At 40.5% G+C, this 12,536-nt stretch overlaps 1 protein-coding gene across 3 annotated transcripts in view; it reads right to left on the reverse strand.

Annotated features, from left to right (window-relative positions):
* Positions 1-1,231: 1,231 nt before the first annotated feature.
* The window catches only part of TGFB2 (transforming growth factor beta 2), a 78,206-nt gene continuing 66,901 nt past the window's right edge, over positions 1,232-12,536 (reverse strand). For 2 of the 3 annotated variants that reach the window (XM_017670090.3, XM_017670091.3), the window contains 5 exons: positions 10,036-10,168; positions 9,805-9,915; positions 8,156-8,333; positions 6,783-6,936; positions 1,232-4,024 (listed from right to left, as the gene is read on the reverse strand). In XM_017670090.3, coding sequence (XP_017525579.1) covers positions 3,866-4,024; positions 6,783-6,936; positions 8,156-8,333; positions 9,805-9,915; positions 10,036-10,168 — 735 coding nt within the window. In that variant the 3' untranslated portion in view covers positions 1,232-3,865. The remainder of the gene's footprint in view (positions 4,025-6,782; positions 6,937-8,155; positions 8,334-9,804; positions 9,916-10,035; positions 10,169-12,536) is intronic. The other variant, XR_005060267.2, reaches the window with a different exon arrangement.

The raw sequence follows: 12,536 nt of genomic DNA on the forward strand, positions 1-12,536 counted from the left end.
TGAGATTAAGGTCTGGAGGGTTTACACACTGAGTATCAAAATGGAGAAGCCCGGACCCGGGTTACAGTCTAAACGTAAAGAGCTCACTGCAACAGGACTGTTAAGAAGCCAAAATCAGATTGGATGGGGAAATATTGTTAAGACTACTATTTACTGATATCAGATACAGGTCAAAGACCTAGGCAAGCATTTTTCATGTGTCCATTCACTTAACAAGGGCACATAAACACACACATAAAGCCCTGTAAAACAGGTTGTCTCATCCGCATTTTAAAGATGAAGAAATGGAGGCTCAGAGCGTGGCGTACAGATTTGCCATAGCTGATACAGCTGCTAGGCAACCCTTCACACAGCTTTACAGGACCGTACTATTCTCCCTCATCACATGCAGGGCATGTGGGCTGGGACCACAGGCCTGGAACTGGCCCTCTGCCGAGAAGCATGAACTAATTGTTTTAAAGCAAAATGCTTCTCCTCTGCCTGAGGTGAGTATAAAATATGCAACACAGGTTGTAGAAACGGGAACCATTTTCTATTCTACCTAAACACTAGAACTGGTGTTTCATGTCTAGGTGGCGTTAAGACAGCAGGCACAAACCGGTTTTTCGTTAGATAAAGCAAGACAACTAGATGGAGCCACAACTATTTTATTAGTTCTATTTATTAAGAGACTGGCAACTCACTTGTGAAGTCTGGGCTTGTAGGGCACAGCCAAGGAAATCTGTGGGAATCGGGGTTTTTTGGTGCAGTGGTATGGCTAAAGGGAGAGAAGAGGAGCTGCTCTCCAAGCCCAACTCCAAAGAGCACATGGCTCTTGTTGTATCTGGCGGGCTCAGCAACTATCCGAGTTATGGGGCTACAGGGGATACTGTCTAGACCAATTCTTTTGGCCCTGGGGTTGGCAGAACATAGAACCAGAAAGCCAAAGCCTGGTCCAAACATCTCTGCATTTTTTCTGGTAGACAGTCAAGCTGGATGGAAACTAAATTTCAAACAATTACCAAACAGCAATAAGCAAGAGAATAAAAAGACTGCAAAGGTCTTTCTTCTGTCTTTGACAGACAGGTCCTGACTCTTGAGCTATATACATCATGGCATTTGTGAAATGAATGTCCTTGAGAAAAAAAGCATGATCTTTAAGATGGCAAGACTTTTGCGGCTTGTGATCATTCTCATTGCATTAGAGGTGTTTCTCTCCTGATGACACCATGACAGGAAAAACACATCAACATACAATTGAAATAATTTATTTACCACTAGAGCACCACAAAAACAGACATACATTGTGTTAAAATACAGCGTAATCAGTCATCAAAATACAAAACAGCTATTCTTATATTCCATTTTTTAGAAAAATCATGCCAACCATAAAATTGTACTGCTGCTTAACATATAAAAACTGCTGCGCCCCCCCACCCACCTGCATACTAACATTTCCCCTTTGCCCTCCCACTTCCCACCCTTCCCACGGCAATATTTACTTACTGGAAATAAAGACCTTATAGAAACCCCACAAACTAAAATAAAAAAAAGATTCAAGAAATCTTAAAATAGAGCATTTAAAATATTATCAGTGCATTCATGAGGAAAGACAAAATAATATAAAACAAATGTCATTCTATCTGAGAGGAGAATACCTGCAGAAATAAGAGTGATTTACATAGAACTAATAGAAAAGTGGAAGAGAAAAAAAATCCACACACTCAGATCTGGGGTTGGGTTACATCTAATACAAGGGTTGTTCACTATTGTGGCGTCTCGTCTCTTGCTCTTCCAGTTTTCAAACTTGAAAATCCCATTTGTCATTTTCATGAATTCCAAAAAAGTATACTATATCTAGCAACTTCACTTTGGAGGCCCACCTCACCGTGCTGTTCTTTAGCTGAAACCGTAACTATCCCATTGTTTTACCCATTCACTTCTAATCTTAAACACAAATATAGACAACTGACAACTGGCATAGCCTACAAACCCTGACATAAGATGACCTTCTCTGCAATGACGTGGCAAATCATTTATTAAAGCAAAGTCCAGTCTAGCCTCAGATCTAAATAACTTTTATTCAGAGGAAAGAAAGAATTTTTTTATTGTGGGAGAACTGGGCTGGTGCTTGTGCAACTTCCAAAGAACCTCTATAAAAACCTTACCTTCATAATATACACTAAGTAGCTTATGCTGACCTGGACACTTATTCTCCCCTAAAAAGAAAAAAACAACGGAATCAATTAAAATGTAGATCTTCCCGTCTCCCCTTGAACACTAAAAACCTGATTAAAGGAAAAGATGTTTCCTATGAACAGTCTGATCTTTAATAATAATAAAATTCTCTGAAAATACAGATTACACCACATTAGAGAAACCTTTCTTAACTCAGTCACCAAGATTCTGCGTTTCAGTCAGATCTGTGGGCCCTTGCTAAACACTAAACCAATTCACCTCAGTTATCTATGTATCTATCATATACTCCAATTTTCCTACAAGAGAAGATTTTGAACATTGCATTGATTAGTGATGATGCTTAGAAAATGAAGGAACACTACTGAACATGAATCTATCCTTTTTATAGAAGGAAAAAAAAGGACAAGTGGATCAGGTAGCTTATGTCGTAATAATGGAGAAAATGCACAAAGTACACACATGGAGCAAATACTATAAAACATGTATTTGTAGTGCAAGTCAAAATACTGGGGTTTTACTGAAAAGAACTGGCCAGCTACAGGAAACACACAATTCGGAGTGATCATTAAAAGGAGTCCAAATGTAAGTCCAATCTCAATCATAGTTGACATTATTACGGAACATTAAAAACACGGTAAAATTTACACATTACACGCAAAGTAGTTAATGTTTTGATTTCATAGTTTGCAAAAAAAGATCTGCAGGTGTGTTTCCAATTATACTGGCTTCTATACCCATCTATTATAGTAATATAGGTATGGTTGACAGATACCAAACCGAAGGGAAAACCTAGAGCCTAGCTTTATGGCAATACTTTACGGTTTGAAGTGTGACCAGTACGTAGCAAAACATTTCAACATTTCACTGGTTTACTAAACTGACAAAGAACCATTTACAATTAAGAAGGAAAAAAAATCTTACAGACTTATTCTGACCGAAAGTTTCCTTTATTAACAGCCTTTTCAGTTTTGAACCTTACAAAAAGCTACCTTAGGCAGTTGGTGTGTTTTCAGGGTCTTTATCTTAAATGCAGACTTGCCTGGTCATATAATAACTCACTTGGGCTTTCATCCCATTAATATGACCTCTTTTTCTGGCTCGTTGGAGTTCAAGTTCCTTAAGCCATCCATGAGTTTCTGGCAAAGTATTTGGTCTCCACTTTATACACCTGTTTTATTTTCCAAGGGCAATGAAATGTTCATTATATAGTAACACACAATAAATAACTCACTGTTAACTCTAAGAGTAAGAATTGGAAGGGTGTCTATTGCATAGCAATACAGAAAAATCAAGTGAGGCATGGGATAGGAACGGTATGTACAGCAACTCCACTTAACGGGATTTTCCTGTTTTGTTTTGTTTTGTTTTTCCTTTCACATAATTAACACTAACAAATTCTTCCAGTGTTTATTTTTTTTCTTAAAAAAAAAAAGGTTTTGCTTCTTGTCTCTCTCACAGAGTTGGTGAAATGTAGATTAAGCCTTCGACTTTTTCTTTTGTTTCAGATGCCAGTTTTAACAGAACACAGACTTCCCAGGTGTTTGAACTGGTACCGCTTTTTCAGATTTTTTTTTTTTTAACACTGATGAAGCAAGGCTCTCTTATGTTTCCTTGTTACACACACTGTCGTTTTCATCATCATCCTATCTTTGTGATCATCGTCTTGCCACTTTTTTCCCCCAGAATCTTAACTGCATTTGCAAGACTTTACAATCATATTGGAAAGCTGTTCGATCTTGGGTGTTTTGCCAATGTAGTAAAGAATGGTGAGCGGTTCTAAATCCTGAGACACGCAGCAAGGAGAAGCTGAAGCTTCTGGATTTATGGTGTTATACAAGCTGAGAACCTGAAAGGACACAGGACAGGAAAGACAACATAGAAAAAGATAAAAAAAACAAAGCGATTATTTTTAAAGAACCATTCCACCTAACTTTAGCCAGTCATAGCACAGACTAGGCAATTTAAACATTGTTTGGTTTATAATTTCCTTTTCTTAATCCCCAGTTATGGTCAAATTGGTATGTGCCCCTAGAAATCACTGAATTCATCATGTTCGTACAGAATCTCTTCTACATCACAAACAAATGATTCTGTACAAGCAGGATTGGATGATATCGCTCATTCGACAGAGTTCAGTTTTTCCAGTAAGTTCTCTACTTTGGTTATCTGCTGTGCTGCACATTTTCCCCAGGCCCTCCAAAAAATGGGTCCTCTGAGTATGTGGTCTTGTTTCTACACCTCTTTGTAAGTGAAGTTGTTTTATGAGTATATATTTTCAATTCTCACCTAGGTTAAGTTTCCTGGAGGTGAAGACATTAGAGATTGCTTTTCCCTGATTGCCTTAGTAAGTCTGGACAAAATGAGACTCGTGCTAGGTGAAGAAATGAACACATGGGTAGATACAAGAATATATTTTTTTAATTAAAACTCCCATAAGAGCTTTTATCTACTCTTAGGTTAAAAAAAAAACACCTGTCTACAATGTGACATCTTTCTACATTGAGTGTCTTCTGAGGCTAATTTAATGTCACTTAAATTCTCGTTTAAAAGAAAAAAGATGAAAATCTTTTCATTTATCCTGGCTTCATAAGTATAGTCATGCTAAGAATGACCTCAAAAGCAATCTATATTCCTAATTATTCACTTTCTTACATTTTGCCCACAAATAATATTAATAACAATAATAAAAATAATGATCATCACCCCTGCATTTAGCTTTCCAGGTGGTCAATGACAGGGTCTAAGTTGGAGGAGCGGACAGCCCGTCCGAAAACAGAGTGAGAGGGAGTGCTGCAGTTAGTCCAGGACCTTGAACCCCCTTCTATATCAAAGGGGTATGTGACTTTTACCAATGGACGTATGTAGGTTCCCCAATGATGATAAAGAGACATTTCCAAGGATACCATCAATGTGCTAGTCAAATAGCAAATGACCTTTTCCTCGAGATTCACTGCAATTTTTTCAGTCTAGGACAGAAGATCTGTTCAGCGCAGCCACACTGACTACTTTATGAAGCTACCTCTGGCTTCTTGGGGAACTGTCCAAACCACACATTTGTGACCACGACAGTTATTCTTCCTCCCTCCTTGAAAAACAAGCATGGCCTCAGCCTTCACACACTCCCTCTGTGTATCGGGGAGGAGAATCATGTTTCTCCTTGGCCGCTGGGCCTTACCCACATTACAGCTACTGTTGCCACAGCCCAGATGAAGCAGCCTGGCCAGGGAGCTCAACAAAGGGACAGGCATGAGCAAGCTTCCCTCACATGGCCGAGCACGTGGTCAGCCCGAGTGCCAAAAGCTACAGGGGAGTTGGGAAAACAGCTGGAGGAAGGAGAGCAATATTTGTCAATTTAAAGTCTAGCATATGTAGCCATATGTAAATACAAAGACTTCATGTTCCACTAACACATGCTTTCTTGTAGGAATTAAAGAGGAATTTTATAACACAAATTGTCTACAATAATTGATAACCCTGGAACTCTTGAATTCAGCAGAAAGCACCATGTGCTCTTCTGGCAGCAGATTCATTTTCCTACCCTGCAGTGAAGGCAATTTTTCTAATGCCTCTTTAATCAGGAGATTTACAGAGACATAACCCCAATGTGCAGCCATATTTCAGGAATTAAACTCAGTGAGACACAGCAAATGAGGTTATAAAACAAGGAGGCCCCGCATTCCAGGCTTTGGTTTGTCACTAACCATTTGATCTTGGGCAAGTCATCTGCATGCTCAAAACCCTCATATCTTCAGAAAAGTGAAATGTTTCGACAAGATAACTTATGGAATCCTTTCCACCCCTAAAATCCTATGCTGTGCGGTGCCGGGAAGAGCCATTTGGACACATATCATCATTGCACAGAAAAAGCCTTTGCTAATCTGGGCTACTAGCCCAAGCATCCAAACAAGGACCTGCTCTTTGAGTTAACCTCCTATCCCCCCTGATAAAGGATTTAGTCTTGTTTACTTTGGGTTACATTCAAGAAGACTTAGAGGTGCTAATTCTCAAATCATTTTCACACATGTCATCTTTTTGTTCTTCCCCAGTTGGGCATTATTATCTGAAAGATACTTTCTAATATAAACTTTCCTCTGTGCCAATATGAAATCAAGGTTCAGAGAAGTTAAATGACTTTTTGTTGTAAAGCAGTGATACTGAAAACAGTTTTATGCTTAAAGTTCTTTCTACTAAGACAGTGCCCTGTGGTGGGTGGTAACAGCTCCTCATTTTAGATGGGGACCTGGTTCCTTGACATCGTCACTGCATATGACACTACGTGATACATTGATTCCAAAAGTTTTTTTCTGACTACCTATTTATGCTTAGAGCTGTTGAGAATATAAAAACAGAAGATGAATTAAACAAAACTGTCTTCCAGTTGTTTATAATCTAATTGGGAAGGCAAGACCTACTATTCAAACTAATCCAGGTTCCCTTCTGAAGTCACTTACAGCCATGCTGTTTTTGGGATTGAAAAGGACTTCTCAAGTGCTCACTCACATCTGATGATGAAAGGGCAGCAGGCCCATTAGAATTCATTTGGAAATTGAGCAAGGACACATTAGCAACCCAGGAACAGAAGAAACAGTTGGCCAAAAGCTTACCCTGCTGTGCTGAGTGTCAGAGCTCCATAAATATGGGCATGCTCCAGCACAGAAGTTGGCATTGTACCCTTTAGGTTCATGTATCCATTTCCACCCTAGGTCCCTCTTGAAGTCAATGTAAAGTGGACGAAGGCAGCAGTTATCCTGCACATTTCTGGTAAGAGAGCAATGGAAATTTTTAAGGCTGATATCCCCCCTACCCATCATCCAAACCAGAAAAATGACTCATTCATTTATTCAACAAGCATCCATTGAGCACAGATCATGGGCCAGGGTTTAATGGTTTTATTGTAACATCAAGTGACTTTCACGATGGCGTGTTCAGGTGATTAGCTGGACCCTTTTCCCTTCTACGTGCTCCACCCTCGCTCCCTTGTCTGTGACTTTGAAAGTCAGGTTTTTTCCCTTGAATGACTAGATATAAGCAGAGAGGTGGCTGGAAGAGACTAATCCCTTTGCAAGGGCAAAATGGCACAGGTTTGCCATCCAGCCTCTATTGCCCTTTCAAACAAAAAAATGAATGGAGTACAACAGCTATGATCAAAGAACCATGCGAGGCATTTGCTTTTGAGAATAAATCCTTTACTTTAGTCCATGTCCCTTGATCTAGGAATGAACCAGAGGTCAAGAAACATGAAGTATTGCTTCGTGTGATCACTGAAGCTGGCAACCAAAAAAAAACCCCCGATTTTACTTGTGAACTCTGACACATGGATTTTACTTGTGAACTCTGACACGTGGAGCATTTTGTCAGGAAGGACCCCTCCCTTCTCCGTAGCTCTCCAAATAAAGCTCTCCTGTTCAAGGCTTGATAAGGAACCATAGAAGAATATTCACACGCTCCCTCTACACACTCACATGGGAATGGAAAATGAATTCATGTTGCCCTCACTTCCGTCAAATTCTGGAGCTAAAGACAACAGACATCATTCTCCTATTGCCTCTCGCATCTCTGTTACCGTGAAAGAGGAAACCATGGGACTCTGCCATGGGGGTGAAGGCTTCCTACGGATGGTGAGGCTTCCGAATTAGGAAGCTGTCATCATGCACCTCAAATAAACATATTTGCTCTAAGGAGCAGGGAGCCCATTTTATTCTCCAGCCCCAAAGTGCTTGAGGAAAACTCGGTAACAATCAGGGGGCTGGTTTCTTCCCTTCACACCTGGTTCACTGCAAAGGGCTGGTGAATGCAACTGCAGAAATAACTGTTTTAAGCCTCCGGGGAGAATGATGGTGTGAGATATGGTAGCTCTCCTGGAGCCACCTGGCCTTAAGCAATGAGTGCAGTTCAGGTCCATTTGCAGTGAGAGAAAAGACAAAGACAGCAGAAGGGCTAACATGCAATCACATTATTTTATTGTAGTTTCCTTTACCTAAAGCAATAGGCTGCGTCCAAAGCACGCTTCTTCCGCCGGTTGGACTGTTGTGACTCAAGTCTGTAGGAGGGCAACAACATTAGCAGGAGGTGTGGGGCCTTCCCACTGGTTTTTTTCCTAGTGGACTTTATAGTTTTCTGATCACCACTGGTATATGTGGAGGTGCCATCAATACCTTGAAAAAATGCATTTGGGTAATGAACATTGAGCTTTACCTTCAGCAAATATAATCAGCCATATTCCTTTTTCCTTTGTACAGTGTCACCATGAACACTGATGACCCACAGTAGCACCAGCTGGCTCTAGTCACCCCCATGGAAGTAGGTCTGGCCCAACAGGACTCCCTCAGGCCACAAGGGACGCTTATATGGGGGCAACTGTCAGAAGGCAGTTCAGCATCAGAAGGGAGGGCTTGTTGGTTATGGAAGTCGCTACGGAAGAAGTCTTTGACCTATAGTCCCAGGGCAATCGAGGGAGTTTTCTCCAGTCGATTCTCAGATTAGGCTGCATGCACCCCCTCAGTGACTAGACACAGCAACAGAACATGTCCCATCACACACTGGTTCCCAGGACTACTAGATTCCAAAGACATTCCTAATGAACATAACGAGACGTACACTGAAGCCCAGTGAATTAGGTTCAAGGGTAACAGAAGTCCCCCCTCACCTGATACTGCTTGGGAAAGCTGTGAAGAAAGGGCTTTTTCATTTATTTTACGGTATCCTCAACACTTAGCTGATTCCATCTGAGATTTAGAAACTGGAGTTCTCCAAAGCATACTCAGGAGATTGCCAGTTGAAGCATTTAATCCCCACACTCTATAGAGAATCATGACGAGGTTAGAGACTGAAATAAATCTCTAGACCTCTGGGAGTATTTTTCCATGAGCAAGGGCCACTGTAGCCTTTTGCATATGGATGGAGGTCTCGGGTGGTGTTAGCTGGGAAGGAAAATCATCGCCCTGACCAGGTGGTGTGGAGCCGTGTTGCACAGGCATGTTGTGCAGACTTCCTCTCACTTCTCATTATCCAACAGCTCCTCATTCCCCTTGACCTGTGACTAACTCACTAAAAGGTGAGCAAGAATATGGGGAAAACTAAAACCATGCTATATGTCTATAAACCATTTAAAAATTTGATAAGAGGCTGTATTGGGCACCAGCTAGAAAAGGTGGACTATTCCAATATATGTAAGGTCAGTTAGAGAGGCTGTGATACCAGGTGACTCCCTTCCTCTGGGAGATACAGTTGCCAGATCCTAACACTGGGTTTGGGGGCTATTGATGGTTTTCCTTGAATGCATGCTTTCTTCTTCTTCTGTAATGTTAGCATAGATGGAAAGCTGGTTTGCTGAAATCAAGAATAAAGGGCTTAACTGACTATTTAATTGTTTGGAAGGATGATGAGTCAGTCAGTTGTCTTGCCAAGTCATCACTGGGCATCGGGCATTGTAAACTGGGAACCCGCTTCTTTCTTCCGATCCTTTCTGCCTTCATAAATCTTTACAACCATATCTTCGCTGAAACAAATGTAACTCCCAGGCCTCACCAAACAATCCCATTTCACATGCAAACTGACATCATCACCCATGAGATTATCAGCAAAAGCCCTTTCTTCCCCCACCTCATATGACCAAGTTTCAGTTACCTGCAAATCTTGCTTCTAGTTCTTCACTTTTATTGGGGATGATGTAATTATTAGATGGTACAAAGGTACAGCAGGGACAGTGTAAACTTATTTTAAATCCCAGGTTTCTGTCTGGAAAACATTAAGTCAAGGAGGTCATTTGTACGTTTGTCTAGACCCTTAAATCTGCAATCAACTTGCAATAACAGGATCACTGAACATCTAGGGAGGAAAACAGAGGGTGGTTGTAACCTTTATGGTGAAGCCATTCATGAACAGCGTCAGTTACGTCAAAGGAAAGCCATTCGCCTTCTGCTCTTGTTTTCACGACCTTGCTATCGATGTAGCGCTGGGTTGGAGACGTTAAATCTTTGGATTTGAGAATCTAGAGAAGGAAAGAGCAAGAGAAAACGCTCAGTTGGCATACTGACAGCCTGATGCGACGAAAACCATTAGCAGGATTCCAATTCATTATCTAAATTTAGCCACACTCTGGTATATCCATGCATTGTCATCTCAATAGCATGGCCACATGCATCAGAACATAACACCAGGCCATATGCCATGAAAAACAGAGCTACTCCATCAGCTGTGTGTTATGATAAAGGTGACAGGCACCATAAAGCCAACTGTCTAGAAGAAAGTGACAGTAATTATTTTATACTTTGCTGACATAAGCTTTGCAAGATTTCAGCCATAAATTCTATGCTGTTAGGTTAATGGTTTTGTTGTTCTGCTTCTCTACTTATTTAATTTAGGCAACTGGGCTGTAGGGAGGGACACAAGGAGGGGCCCAGTTCAGAGAATCCATGATCACCCTCAGAAGGCCCTGAATTATAAGTCTCCTTCTAAGAAAGAGAAAAAGGTCCTCACCTTGGTTCCTAAATCTGTGGGCAGTAATATATGTGGTGCGCCTCAGACTTTGAGGTCAGTCTCTAGCTGGGATTTTTACTCTCCATGTGACTTGTTATGATTTAGAAAGATATTCCATGCCCCGCAGACTAAGAATGAATTTGGGCAGGAGTACTGTGGCACAGTGTGCAGTAAGAGTCTGAAAGCCAATTAGCCTGAACACTGAGATTTTAGAAAGATGCACTTATTTCAAATAAGAGCGACTGCAGTACGTTCCTGGGTTTTTATAGGAAGTGAACATTTTAGGTGGTTTTTAAAAATTCTGCCTGTCTTTAGTCAAACCAAGATCCTAATTCTCCTAGAGCTATATTAAATCCCTAGCCAATCCATATTCTGCCTTTTCTCAGAATTTAGGGGCTCCAGCCCCATCGGTTTATACTGCCCTTCCTGATACTGAGTCTAGCTGTTCTGTGGTTATTTCATACATATGTTATTTGGTCATTTTATACATATGTTATCATATGCTTCCCCAGGGCAGGGATCATGTCTTCAATCTGATACCATTTCAATGTACAGCACTCAATTTAATTAATGTCTCTTTAATGACCGAGTATCTAGAAGATTTACTTACTCTCCTATAAATCTTGTAAAACAAAAATGCATGATCTTCCTGATTTTAAAGTGCACTTTTCTTCCACGTGTGTACATGTTTCATTTCAGGTAACCTGGCCACAAATGCTTCCTAAAGCATTTGGCATTATAAGGGCGTATTTCTATGGGTTAAGTAAATTTAGAAAAGGAGAGTGATTCATAAAATTGGATTTTGGGGGTACCATCATGAATTTTAGACCAAACCTTCTCTACAGTCCTATTCCTAAGGTTCAACAAACCGCACTAAGTGAAGAGAATCTAGAGGAAATCATGATTCTACCACAGGCAAGAGATGCCCTTTGTGAATTAAAGGAAACACAATGTATGACTTGAGGTCTGGGCCCACTGAGCTCTGGGCTTGGCGCTCTGTTTCATTACATTTAACCCTCAAAACATCCCTGCAAAGCAGATTAAGGAAAAGGAAACTCCGGGAGGTGATGTCCCTTGCCCAGGGCCTCACAGTGAACAGGTCTGGAGAGAGGACTCAGAGCTGCCACTCTTCACGCTCCCATCTCAGTGCTGGACTTTGCAGGCCAAAAGGAGTTGTGGGAAGTCAGTGTTGGATCATGACTCAGCCCTACCCCTTTCCAGATGACAGGAAACATTTGATGACAGAGGCAAAGATTTTTTATAAGATTATAATGAATGTTGGTCCAAGATAAGAATATACCACATGGAATGTATACAGTTAATGCAGACATAAACCTGAAACTTTAAAGATGCATCTTACCAGCAGACAATCCTCTAGAACTCAAACCTTGCCTTGAAAACACTCCCAGTTGTGCAATTAAGACACCACTTATCCAATTCAGAATAAACGGTATAATTAACCTATCACAGGATAATAACGACAAAACAAAGGTTGAGAGAAAATTTTCAGGCATTTTCATCTGCCTCATTGTCTAAAAACTAGTAACCTTTCCATAACTCATTTTTCTGTCTTTAAATTTCTTCCCCTAGCTGACCTCCTATAATGATGCATTATTCATAATGCCTTGTGTATTTGCCTTGCTCCTAGTTAGCACAGTATCTTGTTCCTCTTTATTGCTAACACTTAGACACAATGTCTAGAACAAAATGTTGTTTTCATTGTTGAATTAATTGCATGTAATATATCATATATCACATGTTTGATATCTGAGATACATGTGTGTTTATATATATATATAAATATACATATACTGGAAAATCTGTGGAATTTCTTTACTTCATAGAGAAGGAGCGCATCTAAACAACCTTACTTTAAAAGC

This window comes from Manis javanica, chromosome 14, assembly GCF_040802235.1.
Source record: "Manis javanica isolate MJ-LG chromosome 14, MJ_LKY, whole genome shotgun sequence".
Classification (NCBI taxonomy): domain Eukaryota; kingdom Metazoa; phylum Chordata; class Mammalia; order Pholidota; family Manidae; genus Manis; species Manis javanica.